General features: G+C 47.7%; 1 protein-coding gene across 1 annotated transcript; it reads left to right on the top strand.

Annotated features, from left to right (window-relative positions):
- Positions 1–7,604: 7,604 nt before the first annotated feature.
- Positions 7,605–9,463, top strand: LOC109786282 (7-deoxyloganetin glucosyltransferase-like). The gene is made up of 2 exons (XM_020344862.4): positions 7,605–8,212; positions 8,276–9,463. The coding sequence occupies exons 1-2, from the start codon at positions 7,711–7,713 to the stop codon at positions 9,271–9,273; spliced, it is 1,500 nt and encodes a 499-aa protein (XP_020200451.1). The 5' UTR covers positions 7,605–7,710; the 3' UTR covers positions 9,274–9,463.
- Positions 9,464–16,345: the final 6,882 nt, after the last annotated feature.

Genomic DNA, 16,345 nt, shown 5'->3' with positions numbered 1-16,345 from the left:
CCGGAATTCTCCCTCTTGGTGTGTACCTTGCAAATTATGAGACAAAAGGCATTAGGATTACTCCAAAAAGCATTACTTTTCATAAACAATCATAAATAACAGTAAGAAAACATGATGCAAAATGGACGTATCATCCCGCCACAGTCCCTCCACAAACCTCGTCGGGAAATACAAGGGATGGATAGCATCATAATAGGAAATTAAATGATTCATCAAATTTTCAAACTGCTCAATGTAATGTGCCACAGAACTAGTTTGCCGTAATGAATAAAATTGACGGATCAACAATTGATGATGGTCTCGCCCAAAAGGAGCACATAGGAGATTGCAGAATGCTTCCCAAGCGAGTTCAACAATTTTGCCTTGAACCGACTGGAGCCAGATCGTTGTTGGTCCGGTGAACTGCAACATGGACATGGTAAGGTAGTAAGAGGCATGAATCTGGAACATGGTAAAATATTGTTCGCACATTATCTTCTAGATTTTTGGATTTTCACTCGAAAATTGGGGAAACGAAATGGATGGCGGTGTTGCTCCTAGCCCAGCGAATATCTGATGCGAATTGGAATTGGGGACTAGGGAAGTATCCAACAGGCATGATTGCATAGGAAGGTGGAAGTTGGGTGTACCATTGGCCGGAGAGGTTGCCGGTGGGACGCTACCCACCGATAACCCGCCCCGTAGAAGATGAGACTCATCGTGGCCATCAGGCCCGTGGATCACGTCGCCAGATGATGGATCGGAGAGATCCACCACCTTTGATCCACTTGCTCGCGGAATTGCCTTGGCTGGCTGCTGTAACACCCCCAATGTCATGTTATAGTGACCACATGTTAATGTGCCATGTCATCATGATCATCATAATTTAATTGCATTAAGAAATAATTCAACTGTCAAACCCTAGTCAAATTCAAAAAATTCTAATTTAAAGTGAGAACTTAAATTCACAAACATGTTGGGAAAATAGTTCATAATTTTGTAAATAATCCAAATTATGCTTGAGGAAAACAACATCACTTGTTTGCATGTTTGGACTCTAGCTTTTAAAACAAGGCCAAAACAGCCTTTTAAAATACTTTTTAAATTATAAAAATCCAAAACATTTCATTTGCCTCCCTAACTTTTTGTGGCAGTGTCTAATATTGCCTTATAATTATTGGCCCAAGTTTCATATTTTATAAAACTAAAATTCTATTAAAAATTAAGTCAAAACATAAACAAATATAAAGAAAATAGAAAAAAGAACCCCCTGTCCCCCTGGGCCTTAGTCCACAGGGACAGGCCCGAGTCGGCCCAGCCCACCAACTCGGTCGGCTTCAACCTCGCTACAGGAAGAGCCGACCGAGGGCATGCGCGCGCCCGCCGTCCCCGTCGGACCAGCTCGCCGCCCCACGCCGCGGCAACACCGAGGGGATAAGGACGAGCTCTCTTGGCCTCGTCGTCTCCCCCAGATCCATTCCCCCTTCTCCCTCGCTCTGCATTGCCGCTTCCCATCGTCCCGAGCGCCATCCTCGCCGTCGTCTGCCACCACCGCGGCGACCGCCTCCCTCGTGCCTCTCCGACCTGTCCTGCAGCTCCCTCGTCGTTCGTTGCCTCCCCCACGTCCACAAAATCGAGCCCGGGAGCCCCACAACGCTAGGTCGCCTTCATCTTCCTCCTCTGCACCGACGAGCTCCGCCTCCGATTCTGGCCACCTCTGCTGCTCCCGTCGCTCACCTGGCCTTCGTGCGCCTCCACTGTGAGCTCCTCCCCCTTGCTTTCTAGCTCGAGTCCGCCCCCATAGCACCATCTGCCGCGCTTGCCGAAGCTCACCTCCGCCTCCGTGCTCGTCGTCGTCGCTACCGTCGCCGTCGAGCTCAACCGAGCACGTAGTCGTGCTCAGCGCACTCGTAGGAGCCCAACGCCACCGCCCGCTGGCTTTGCCATGCCCTGCATCGTCGGCTTCAACCTCGCCCGCTCCGGGCGTCCGCCCCGCTCGTCACCGCTGTCGCTACCGATCGACTCCAGCGCTCCCACCGGTGCCATGCGATGCGGCTCGTCACCGGCGATCGAACGCACCCAACTGAACGCAAAACGGTGCCCCGTAGCTCATTTCCGACGAGTGCCCGAGCACCTCCGCCGTGTATTTGAGTCGCCGGCGCACCACCGCCGACGTGGCACTGCTCGGGGCCGACCCTGGGTCACTGCTAGTGGCACCCTGGCCTCGGCTGGCCGTGTTGACCCGACCAACGTTGCTGACTGGGCAACCACTAACACTGTCGTGTAGGCCCACCCCCCATAATTAACTAGGATGCGTCTACACAGCGGCCGGCTGCTCCCTGGCATTCCGGAGCAGCCGGCCAAAATAGGAAAACTTTGATCTTTTTTGGCAAGTATTTGTCTCCTCCATCTGATTAGGAAAGATTTTATTGTCTCAAATGGCTAAACAGAAACAACCCATCAATAGTGCATTAAATGATCCACATGCATGCATTCGGTTGTTGGCTTTTTTCCTTGCATGGCGTGGGGTGGATGACTTTCTAGCATTTAATTCATGATTTATGATTTTTTTTAAAGCCATAACTTTTAAACCACGAATCCGAATTAAGATACGTTTCCACCTTTGAAATCCTTGCGACGTGCTCTTCGAAACTAGATCCCGCATGGGTATGTTTCGATAAAATATTTTTTGTGCAATTTTAGTACATGTTTTGTGCAACCATCTAGCAGTCGATGTGCAACTAACCGTAGTGGATGTGTAACTTTGCACCTACCATGTGGACGTGCAGTTTTTACTGATGGCGCCTCCACCCCCAAAAGTACCCACTTGGAGTGAGATGTGCAACTTCATCTCTTGCCGAGGCCAACTTTCTAGTAGTTGACGTGCAACTTTTCTCCTACCCGTGGATGTGCTTTCACTATTTACTGCATCGGCCAACTGCCTAGCAGTAGATGTGCAACTTCATATGCTACGATGGCCAACTATCTAACAATGATGTGCAACTTTCTCTTGTATCACTCGTGGATGTGCAACTTCGTGTGTTGCCCCGGCCAACTGCCTAGCAGACTATGTGCAACTCCGTCTGTTGCCCCCGCCAACTAAAACTAATACGTATCCACAAGTAGGGAGGGGAAGGAGTTGCACATCGACTAATAGGCAGTTGGCGTGAACAATAGACTAAGTTGCACATACCACTGGTAGAAAAAGTGGGGAAGGGTTGCACATTGACTACTATGTAGTTGGCCGAGGTAGTAGACTAGTTGCACGTCATAAAAAGTTGGTTGTCATGGTTTCTTTGTTGCAATATCAAAAGAATTGGATCATGTAGCTGCAAACTTGGTTTTCAAAAAAGTTGCACAATCCGGTACTAAAGTTGCACCATGTAGTAATAGAGTTGTACAATATAGCGTCAAAGTTGGCATCAAAAAAATTTCGTCAAAACATACCCATGCGGGATCTAGTTTCAAAGATCTCGTCGCGAGGATTCCAATAGTGAAAATAGACTTAAATTCCGAAGCACGGTTTAAAAGATATGAATTTTTTAAAATTTGAAAACCCGAATAAATGGACATGCACATCCATGGAATAATGCGGTGTCTTGCCCATGTGACCATCCTAGTAGTACATGCCACGTAACGAATAAAGACAAAATTTAGACCACAAAACTACATGCATGCATGTGTAAGACCGGCCGCTCGTTTCCTCTAATTAAATTAATTAGTTTAATTTAACTAGACACTGACATGTAGACCCTAGTAGCTAATTAAATTAACTAGTTAATTTTAATCCTCTATTAACTTACTTTATCAAAGACAAGTGGGCCCTTCTGGTTAGTTTGACCACTCAAAAGTTGATTGTTGACTGCTGACTCAGCAGTCAACCGGGCCCACTATCAGCCTCATTGAACCCCTTATTGGGTACACTTCTGGGTACCCTTAGAATTTTCTGTTTAAAATAAAATTAATAAATAAATCTAGAAAATGTTTAAAACTTTGAAAAATCATATTAAAATAATCTGTAACTCAGATGAAAATAACTTACGTATGAAAATTGCTTAGAAAAATGTGACGACCACGAATATGCTATCCAATTACCTGTCACATGCCTCTAACATGATGAACATGGATCCTTCCCTCTGCTTCATCTGTCCGATAACTGTAGAAAGACGGGGAAACATTCCAGATGTTTTCCCACTTCGTTTGTAACGTGTAGCACTATGTTAGGTCACCCCTAGCACAGCATATTGCCATGCCATGCATCGTGATGCATATTATTGCTTTATATTTATTGTTTCTACCCCCTCTTCTCTCGGTAGACCCCGAGACCGACGCTGCTCTCGAGATCGACTACACTCCTGACGACCAGTCCCTTCCCGCAGAGCTTAGGCAAGCAAAACCCCCTTGATCATTCCTATATCGCCCATTCCTTCTCTCTCATGCATGCATTCGATTTTGCTACTGTTGTTCGATAACTCCTATTCTGATGCATAGCCTGCTTGTGTAACCTACTATTGTTACTTTACCTGTTATCATATATGCTTAGTATAGGTTGGTTAGTGACCCATCAGTGACCCCTCACCTTGTCCCTGTTGCCCCGCTTGGTTACCGATGATTCGATCAACGTGATCGAGATGCAGAGACCGACACAATCACCAGCACCCCCGCTAGTTTTACGACTCTGCAGAGCTACTGTCGAGTGCCGAGGGTGATACCTCGTAATACACTCCTGATGATATCTCTGTAGTGTAGCTAATCGGTCGTGGATTACGGAGAGTAATTCCTCCTTCACCACTCCCAATAACGTCTCTGTCGAGCAACACCTCAAGTGTGAACACTTCGAGGGTGATTCCTCCAAGGTCACCTTGACGGTTACATCGAGTGGGAATCCATCGAGGGTGATTCCTCGGATTCCCCCCTTGATGTTATGGACACATGGTTACCTTGACCTTACCTCAGAACCATGTTGAAGTCGGGTCGGCCCCGAGGGGTACCCGCGAGAGTTACTGTAGTCGGGTACATATAGAGGGTACCCGCGGGATAATTACGTGGCACGGCCGGGCAGTCTTGGCCCTTGCCGTAAGTCCACGAGACGGAGCGACGGGACCACAAATCGTGGATCATTGATCGTCTCCGCGCGCTCCCAAGACACTAGCGGGTTTGGATATGTGATCTGAGTAGGCCTCTGGCCTTTTTGCACTAAGCACCATGGGGGAATAAGTATGGGCACTTGGCGTCGTACAAATCTTTCGAAAGCTCACTGACGTCAGCAATTTAGCGGCACGCGCCCGGGTGGTCCGCGTAAGCACCTGCTTTGTATAAATAGGTAGCGAGGACTGATCCCGACCGTCCTCGCAATGCACAGGATAGCAAAGGACGACTGGCCCATGACACCTTTGCATTTAGGATCTAGACCGGCATGATGGCCTCTCTGTTGAGCCTAGGTAGGACTACGGTGTGTCGATCAGCCGAGGTCGGACATGACCCAGAAAAGTGTGTTCGGCCGGAGTTAATCAAGCGTGCTGGGTAAGTTGGTGCACCCATGCAGGGAAGTTTATCTATTCAAATAGCCATGTCCACAGTAACGGACGCTCGCAGTTGTATCCCGATCTGTTACAAGTAGAACTGGATACTAGAGACACTAAATTGATATGATGGCTCCGGAATTGCTTTCTCGCAGGGAGTCGAGGAAAGATCTTTGGGCGTTACTACAATATACTTGTTACTTTATAATATGCTAATCTGCACTCTTCTAATGCTGCAAGACGATGCAAGATGCTAGTCTTCGATAGGCCAGGCCTTTCCTCCTCTTCTGGCATTTCTGCAGTTTAGTCCAAAGATACAGCCCCATTCCTTTGATACTGATGCATACTTAGTATAGATCTGATGTAAGTCTTGCGAGAACTTTGGATGAGTACTCACGGTTGCTTGCTACCTCTTTTCTCCTCTACCCGATTGGTACGATCAGATGACGGAGCCCAGTAGCCAGCTGATCCCGCCGACGACTACTACTACCCCCAACGGAGCCTACTACTACGTGGAGACCGCCGACAACCAGGAGAAGTTAGGAGGCTCCCAGGCAGGAGGCCTTCGCCTTTTCGATCAGGTGTTGTTGTTTGGCTAGCCTTCTTAAGGCAAACTTGTTTACTTATGTCAGTACTCAGATATTGTTGCTTTCGCTGACTCTTGTGTATTGCCCTTGAGGCCCATGACTTGTGATATAAAGCTTGTATGACTTTAATTTGTGTCTAGAGTTGTTTTATGATATCTTCCCGTGAGTCTCTGATCGTAATCATGCGCATTTGTGTGTATGATTAGTGCACGATTAAGTCGTGGGCGTCACAGCTGCTCGCCCTGCAGCGCGCCGACCGACGCCTGGAGCTTGGCGGGGCGCGCCTCCAGATCGGGTTTCCAGGCACTGAGTTCGTCCACCTGGGCGGATTGGTGGTCGATCCACCCTGTGAGCTGCTAGATATCGGTGTGGATGTCGTCGTTGGCCTTGTTCATCTTCTCCTGCAACTTGTCCAGATAGGCCTTGAGAGCCGGATCCATGGTGGTGAGGAGTTGTTAGCGATCGACGACTTGCTTGCGTGTCTCCAACACGTGGGAAGAGGGGTGGGATGGTGACTGATACCACGTGTTAGGGCCGCACTAATCCTTCTCCTCTCAATTAATGGTGGTTCACGATCTGGTAGCAGTACAACTGGAGGAAGGGGATGAAGGAGGGATAGAGATTACAAGGAGATACAACACACTCACACACGCCGCCGCCACTGCTTGATCCTAGCCAGGATGGATTGCTCTCTACCTACTACTTGCCTTATATTCCTCTATCTCTGGGTCTTCTGGGCTGAACATGTAGGAGATCCATTGGGGTCTAGTAAACTTGTGGCAAGGCCTCCTCTCTCTCCTGGGCCGGCCCGGTATCGTGGCTTCTGCTGGTCCAGGTGCAGATGGGTAGCTAATAGCCACATGGTCGAGCTTTTTTTTAGGGATTCTCGTGTACTCTTTCGGCGAGACCTTTTCTGTAGCGCCGCTTACCTTCCGTGCCGCTCACACGCTGGCTGACTGGGCCTGGCCCAACACAGGTCGATGGTCGCTCTTTTTTTTTTGCTCAGATGTTTTTTTATGCTATGTTGTTCACTGAAAAACAGAGGAAAATATCTATGCCTTATAACCAAAATATAAACTTATTTTTTCTATTTATTTTGCAGATATGTCTCGTATGGTCCTCTTATTGCGTTAAAAGAAATTGTCCACCGTGGCAAAGCAAGGTACATAAAACGACGACATGAGCGTAGAAGCGATGGGTACAGATCACATATAGGACCCTGCCGTTGGTCTTCTTCATGAGCGTGTTAGATCAGTACACGTACCTTTCCTCTGCAGGAAAGACAGCTCGAAGCATCTATGATGGAAGAGGCAAGATCGAGCAGTTTGATTACGAGGAACTTGGATGAGAGGGCGATGGGGATTTATCGAAACAGAACTCTAGAAGAGAGAGTAAAACTCGTAGGATCACCAATTCAAACACCGTGGCTGCGACATAGCCTCCCTAGCTTCTAGCTAAGGTACAAGCTACAATGTAGGCATCCCTATTATACAATAATTGCCCATAATTGTATTCCGCCGGGTTGCCTCAAACCAACTACTGTATCAATCAACATGATAAAGAGCAGCTATCTAGAGGGAAAACCTCCCGTCTGGAGAGGGAGTACTGAATACTGATCGGCCATGGCGACCGTGGCAGCTGCAGGATCGTCGGTGGAGAAGCGTCACGCCGTGTTCTTCCCTTTCCCGGCGCAGGGCCACGTGAAGCCGGCGCTCCAGCTGGCCAAGCTCCTCCACCGTTGCCATGGCTTCCAGGTCACCTTCGTCCACACGGAGCACAACCGCCGCCGCCTCCTCCGCTCGCGCGGCCCCGGCGCGCTGGACGGGGTCCCCGGGTTCCGCTTCGCCGCCGTCCCGGACGGCCTGCCCCCGTCCGAGGCGGACGCGTCGCAGGACATGGCTGCCCTGCTGTCCACCACGGAGGCCCTGGTCCCGCCCTTCCGGAGCCTCGTCTCCGGCCTCCTCCCGCCGGCGTCCTGCGTCATCTCCGACGTCGAGCACATCCTGTACGCGTCCAAGGACATGGGTCTTCCCTGCGTCACCTTCTGGACGTCCAGCGCGTTCGCCTTCATGGCCTGCCAGCAGTGCCAGCGGCTTGTCGACATGGGCATTGTCCCCCTCAAAGGTATATACACACACATCGATTGTTCTCGCTATGAAAAACAGACTTACTGACTTTGAGAAACAGGGGCTGAGCAGCTAAGGAATGGACACCTGGACGACACGGTCCTGGACTGGGTGCCGGGGATGCCCAAAGACATCCGCCTCAGAGACTTCCCGAGCTTAATCCGCACCACGGACCCCGACGACGCCATGCTCAAAATGCTCTTGCGCTCAATGGCGTGCCACAGGACCACTCCGTCCGCCGTCATCTTCCACACCTTCGACGAGATCGATCGCGAGGCCATGGCGGCCATGTCCACCATCCTGCCGCCGATCTACGCCGTCGGGCCATTGCCGCTCCTCCTCGATCAAGTCGCTGGCAATGGCAGTGATAGTGCGGTTGACACGCTGGAATCAAACCTGTCCAGGGAGAACCACGCCTGCCTAGAGTGGCTGAATGGCAAGCGGCCAAACTCGGTGCTCTACGTGAGCTTCGGGAGCGTCGCAACGCTGAAGAGCGACCAGCTGGTGGAGTTCGCGTGGGGTCTGGCCAACAGCAAGAAGGACTTCCTGTGGGTGATCAGAAACGATCAAGTGATCAACGGCGACGACGACCCCGCTGCTGCGGCCGTGCTGCCACCGGAGTTCCTGGAGGAGACGAAGGCGAGGAGCCACGTGACGAGCTGGTGCCCGCAGGAAGCGGTGCTCCGGCACGAGGCGACGGGCGCGTTCCTGACGCACTGCGGGTGGAACTCCGTCCTGGAGAGCATCGGCGCCGGGGTGCCGATGCTGTGCTGGCCCTTCGGCGCCGACCAGTACACGAACGCGAGGTACGTTTGCTCCGAGTGGCGCGTCGGCATAGAGATCGGCGGCGATGTCAAGAGGGACGACGTGGAGGCGGCCATCCGGGAGGTGATAGATGGAGGAGACAAGGGAGAAGAGATGAAGAGAATGGCCATGCAATGGAAGGAGAAGGCTACCGCGGCTGCACTGACGGGTGGGCCCTCTTGGGTGAATCTGGAGAAGGTGGTCGATGAGGTGCTTGTTGTGCATCCTAGCAAGATTAGTGATACGGAATTATGAGTAGGCTCTTGCTTGCTCTACGCTGGCATTGGAAATAAATTGATGAAAGGGGAGACGTGTCATGGTTGTGATCGAGCTTTCTCGAAATTTAATGGGTTGTTTCATTATTTATTAGGAAAATGAATGCAAATTTGGGCCATAGTAGTATTATTTTATATATAAGGGAAATGAATGCAAATTTGGTCGAGTACATATGTGTATGGTGACCACCCAACTACACTCTTCAATGTAGTAGTACTATTCATTTGGTATTTTTGGCACCAGCCGACATCCAGATCCAGCAATCCAGAAAATAAATGTAAAATAAAAAGCATTTCTTATTCAAGTGCATCTGGTTTATAAATTCTTTTTTAACACAGTACAGATGTAGACGCTCGGCCATTATTGTGCACTCTAAGAAATCAATAGACATTGCTCTAACCTAGGGCTACTCGGGCGGCTCCCCAACCCCGCTGCCGCAACCTTCTCCTTTCTTGCTCCCACTCCTTGCCGCCACCGGCCAGAGCCCATGCGGGGATGGTGGTGACGGGACCTGATCTGCCCACTCATGTGTCTTGGCTAATGGGGCTCGGCCATGGTTGAGGCGAAGGAGGATTGCCGGAGTGGCACCTTGTGGTGACGATGGCGGCTGTTGTGGTTGCCCGGGCTGCACGGCGGCTACAACTAGAAGCGTACTGGTCTGCGTCCTGGCGACCCTCAGCGGCGGAACTCCTCTGCGGGTTCCTGGTGTTGGGTGTTGTCCATCCAGTGTGTTGCAGTAGCTGGGCTGCATGTGAGGGACGCTGGAGGTTGGATGCAAGCCGGTGCATGTTCGCTGAATTCGGTCGGGAGTGGCTAGATCTGGAACCCACAGTGGGTGTGGCTCCCCTTGTCCGCATTGGGCGGGTGACGGCGGCGGGGCTGCCATTGCCTGTTGCTTCTAACTTGGTTGGTGGTGGTACACATGTTGTGGTTCCGTCTTGATCGACCTTACAATTCACGGCTTGATGTTGGTGATCTATATCTGATGGGCCGGATGGTGGTGACTGCAATCTTCGACGACTTCCTATGGCTCCACGATGACGGTGGTCATCAAAGGTCCTTGGGAGGGGTCATCTCTCCTGATCCGGTAGTTGACTTCGACGGTGAGCTACAAACGATGACAACAGCTTGACGTGGAGGGATGGTGTTGCAGTGGCGGCAGTCGCATCGCATGTGGCTACAGGGATCGTGCAAAAGTGGTGGTGACAACATATGCGTGACTTCGATGGTGGTGCTACTCAAGCACCCGGTCTCGAGCTCCGGGGCGAAAGCCTAGGTTAGACCCGGGTGGTTATACCTGGAAATGACGATGTTTTCTTATATCGATACCTTGTTCAAGGCATTACTCGGATATGCTTAGACAGTTTCTTCAGGGTGAAAACCTAGATGTTGGACATGTGGTTGGATTCGGTGATGGTGGCGCTTGAGTGTCGCTCCCTTCCTGAAGGTGTTGCTGTTGAAGAATCTCTTTGTCCATGTAGTGTCATGAGATAGTTGGTCCGAATATGGTTATTGTTGTAGTTTGCCGATCACAGATCTGGCCGCTTTGGGCTTTTTCCCTTTTTTCTCGCCTACACATAGCTTTGATCTTATATAACTTTGCTAGTTGCTTCCTTGTGTTGGTGTCGGTTGTGTGCTTCCTAATTATGCGGAGCTGGTGTTGGGGAACGCAGTAATTTCAAAAAAAAATCCTACGATCACGCAAGATCTATCTAGGTGATGCATAGCAACGAGCGGGAGAGTGTGTGCACGTACCCTCGTAGACCGAAAGCGGAAGCGTTATGATAACGCGGTTGATGTAGTCGAAAATCTTCGCGATCCAACCGATCCAAGTACCGAACGCACGGCAACTCCGTGATCTACACACGTTCAGCTCGGTGACGTCCCTCATACTCTTGATCCAGCTGAGGCCGAGGGAGAGTTCCGTCAGCACGACGGCGTGGTGACGGTGATGATGAAGCTACCGGCGCAGGGCTTCGCCTAAGCACTGCAATGATATGACCAAGGTGGAAATCTGTGGAGGGGGCACCGCACACGGCTAAGACAACTGTCAACTTGTGTCTTTGGGGTGTCCCCTGCCCACATATATAAAGGAGGGAGGAGGAGGAGGCCAGCCCTAGAGGGGGCGCGCCAAGTGTGGGGAGTCCTACTAGGACTCCCAAGTCCTAGTAGGATTCCCCTTTTCCTTTCCGGAGTAGGAGAGAAGAAAGAGGGAAAGAGAGAGGGAGTAGGAAAGGGCAAGGGGGGGCGCCGCCCCCTTTCCCCTAGTCCAATTCAGACACATGGGGGGGCGCCTCCTTCCATTTGGCCTGCCTCCTCTATTCCCGTATGGCCCAATAAGGCCCAATACTTCTCCCGGCGAATTCCCGTAACTCACCGGTACTCCGAAAAATACCCGAATCACTCGGAACTTTTCCGATGTCCGAATATAGCCTTACAATATATCGATCTTTACCTCTCGACCATTTCGAGACTCCTCGTCATGTCCCTGATCTAATCCGGGACTCCGAACAAACTTCGGTCATCAAATCACATAACTCATAATACAAATCGTCATCGAACGTTAAGCGTGCGGACCCTACGGGTTCGAGAACTATGTATACATGACCGAGACACATCTCCGGTCAATAACCAATAGCGGAACCTGGATGCTCATATTGGCTCCTACATATTCTACGAAGATCTTTATCGGTTAAACCGCATAACAACATACGTTGTTCCCTTTGTCATCGGTATGTTACTTGCCCGAGATTCGATCGTCGGTATCACCATACCTAGTTCAATCTCGTTACCGGCAAGTCTCTTTACTCGTTCTGTAATGCATCATCCCGCAACTAACCCATTAGTCACATTGGTTGCAAGGCTTATAGTGATGTGCATTACCGAGAGGGCCCAGAGATACCTCTCCGAAACACGGAGTGACAAATCCTAATCTCGATCTATGCCAACCCAACAAACACCATAGGAGACACCTGTAGAGCATCTTTATAATCACCCAGTTACGTTGTGACGTTTGATAGAACACAAGGTGTTCCTCCGGTATTCGGGAGTTGCATAATCTCATAGTCAGAGGAACATGTATAAGTCATGAAGAAAGCAATAGCAACAAACTAAACGATCATAATGCTAAGCTAACGGATGGGTCATGTCAATCACATCATTCTCTAATGATGTGATCCCGTTCATCAAATGACAACTCATGTCAATGGCTAGGAAACTTAACCATCTTTGATCAACGAGCTAGTCAAGTAGAGGCATACTAGTGACACTCTGTTTGTCTATGTATTCACACATGTACTAAGTTTCCGGTTAATGCAACTCTAGCATGAATAATAAACATTTATCATGATATAAGGAAATAAATAATAACTTTATTATTGCCTCTAGGGCATATTTCCTTCAGTCTCCCACTTGCACTAGAGTAAATAATCTAGTTCACATCGCCATGTGATTTAACACCGATAGTTCACATCATCATGTGATTTAACACTCTATAGTTCACATCGCCATGTGACCAATACCCAAAGGGTTTACTAGAGTCAAAAATCAAGTTCACATCGCCATGTGATTAACACCCAAAGAGTACTAAGGTGTGATCATGTTTTGCTTGTGAGAGAAGTTTTAAGTCTACGGGTCTGTCACATACAGATTCATATGTATTTTGCAAATTTCTATATCTACAATGCTCTGCACGGAGCTACTCTAGCTAATTTCTCCCACTTTCAATATGTATCTAGATCGAGACTCAGAGTCATCCAGATTGGTGTCAAAGCTTGCACCGACGTAGCTCTTTATGACGAACTCTTTATTACCTCGATAACCGAGAAACATGTCCTTATTCCACTAAGGATAATTTTGACCGATGTCCAGTGATCCACTCTTGGATCACTATTGTACCCTCTTGCCAAACTTATAGCGAGGTACACAATAGGTCTGGTACACAGCATAGCATACTTTATAGAACCTATGACTGAGGCATAGGAAATGACTTTCATTCTCTTTCTATTTTCTACCGTGGTCAGGTTTTGAGTCTTACTCAACTTCACACCTTGCAACACACGCAAGAACTCCTTCTTTGACTGTTCCATTTCGAACTACTTCAAAATCTTGTCAAGGTATGTATTCATTGAAAAATTTTATCAAGCGTCTTGATCTATCTTTATAGATCTTGATGCTCAATCTGTAAGCAGCTTCACCAAGGTCTTTCTTTGAAAAAATCCTTTCAAACACTCCTTTATGCTTTCCAGAAAATTATACATCATTTCCGATCAACAATATGTCATTCACATATACTTATCAAAAAGGCTGTAATGCTCCCACTCACTTTCTTGTAAATACAGGCTTCACCGCAAGTCTGTATAAAACTATATGCTTTGATCAACTCATCAAAGCGTATATTCCAACTCCGAGATGCTTGCACCAGTCCATAGATGGATTGCTGGAGCTTGCACATTTTATTAGCACCTTTAGGATTGACAAAACCTTCTGGTTGCATCAAATACAACTATTCATTAATAAATCCATTAGGGAGTGCAGTTTTGTTATCCATTTGCCAGATTTCATAAAATACGGAAATTGCTAACATGATTCGGACAGACTCTAAGCATCGATACGAGTGAGAAAATCTCATCGTAGTCAACACCTTGAACTTGTCAAAAACCTTTTGCAACAATTCGAGCTTTGTAGATAGTAACACTACTATCAGCGTCCGTCTTCCTCCTGAAGATCCATTTATTCTCAATGGCTCACCGATCATCGGGAAAGTCAATCAAAGTCCATACTTTGTTCTCACACATGGATCCCATCTCAGATTTCATGGCCTCAAACCATTTCGCGGAATCTAGGCTCATCATCGCTTCCTCATAGTTCATAGGTTCGTCATGGTCTAGTAACATGACTTCCAGAATAGGATTCATGTACCACTCTGGTGCGGAATGTATTCTGTTTGACCTACGAGGTTTGGTAGTAACTTGATCCGAAGTTTCATGATCATCATCATTAACTTCCTCACTAATTGGTGTAGGCATCACTAGAACTGATTTCTGTGATGAACTTCTTTCCAATTCGGGAGCAGGTACAATTACCTCATCAAGTTCTACTTTCCTCCCACTCACTTCTTTCGAGAGAAACTCATTCTCTAGAAAGGATCCATTCTTAGCAACGAATATCTTGCCTTCTGATCTGTGATAGAAGGTGTACCCAACAGTTTCCTTTGGGTATCCTACGAAGACACATTTCTCTGATTTGGATTTGAGCTTATCAGGTTGAAACTTTTTCACATAAGCATCACAACCCCAAACTTTAAGAAACGACAGCTTAGGTTTCTTGCCAAACCACGGTTCATATGGTGTCGTCTCAACGGATTTAGATGGTGCCCTATTTAACGTGCATGCAGCTGTCTCTAATGCATAACCCCAAAATGATAGTGGTAAATCGGTAAGAGACATCATAGATCGCACCATACCTAATAAAGTACGGTTATCACGTTCGGACACACCATTACGTTGTGGTGTTCCAGGCGGCATGAGTCGCGAAACTATTCCACATTGTTTCAAATGGAGACCAAACTCGTAACTCAAATATTCGTCTCCGCGATCAGATCGTAGAAACTTTATTTCCTTGTTACGATGATTTTCCACTCCACTCTGAAATTCTTTGAACTTTTCAAATGTTTCAGACTTATGTTTCATCAAGTAGATATACCCATATCTGCTCAAATCATCTGTGAAGGTCAGAAAACAATGATACCTGCCGTGAGCCTCAACACTCATCGGATCGCATACATCGGTATGTATTATTTCCAATAAGTCAGTTGCTCGTTCCATTGTTCCGGAGAACGGAGTCTTTAGTCATCTTGCCCATGAGGCATGGTTCGCAAGCATCAAGTGATTCCAAAAACCCATCAGCATGGAGTTTCTTCATGCGCTTTACACCAATATGACCTAAACGGCAGTGCCACAAGTAAGTTGCACTATAATTATTAACTTTGCATCTTTTGGCTTCAATATTATGAATATGTGTATCACTACGATCGAGATTCAAGAAACTATTTTCATTGGGTGTATGACCATAGAAGGTTTTATTCATGTAAACAGAACAACAATTATTCTCTCACTTAAATGAATAACCTATTGCAATAAACATGATCAAATCATATTCATGCTCAACACAAACACCAAATAACATTTATTTAGATTCAACACTAATCCTGAAGGTAAAGGGAGTGTGCGATGGTGATCTTATTAACCTTGGAATCATTTCCAACACACATCATCACCTCGCCCTTAACTAGTCTTTGTTTATTTTGCAACTCCTGTTTCGAGTTACAACTCTTAGCAATTGAACTAGTATCAAATACTGAGGGGTTGCTATAAACACTAGTAAAGTACACATCAATAACATGTATATCAAATATACCTTTGTTCACTTTGCCATCCTTCTTATCCGCCAAATACTTGGGGCAGTTCCGTTTCCAGTGACCAGTCCCTTTGCGGTAGAAGCACTTAGTCTCAGGCTTAGGTCCAGACTTGGGCTTTTTCACTTGAGCAGCAACTTGCTTGCCGTTCTTCTTGAAGTTCCTCTTCTTCCATTTGCCCTTTTTCTTGAAACTAGTGGTCTTGTCAACCATCAACATTTGATGCTTTTCTTGATTTCTACCTTCACCGATTTTAGCATCGCGAAGAGCTTGGGAATTGTTTTCGTCATCCCTTGCATATTATAGTTCATCACGAAGTTCTAGTAACTTGGTGATAGTGACTAGAGAACTTTGTCAATTACTATCTTATCTGGAAGATTAACTCCCACTTGATTCAAGCAATTGTAGTACCCAGACAATCTGAGCACATGCTCACTGGTTGAGCTATTCTCCTCCATCTTGTAGGCAAAGTACTGTCAGAGGTCTCATACCTCTTGACACGGGCATGAGTATGAAATACCAGTTTCAACTCTTGGAACATCTTATATGCTTCGTGGCGTTCAAAACCTTTTTGAAGTCCCGGTTCTAAGCCGTAAAGCATGGTGCACTAAACCATCAAGTAGTCATCATACCGAG

Source organism: Aegilops tauschii, chromosome 5 (assembly GCF_002575655.3).
Source record: "Aegilops tauschii subsp. strangulata cultivar AL8/78 chromosome 5, Aet v6.0, whole genome shotgun sequence".
Classification (NCBI taxonomy): domain Eukaryota; kingdom Viridiplantae; phylum Streptophyta; class Magnoliopsida; order Poales; family Poaceae; genus Aegilops; species Aegilops tauschii.
Note: the sequence above shows the minus strand (reverse complement) of the source record. Positions and strands in the feature narration are given on the sequence as shown.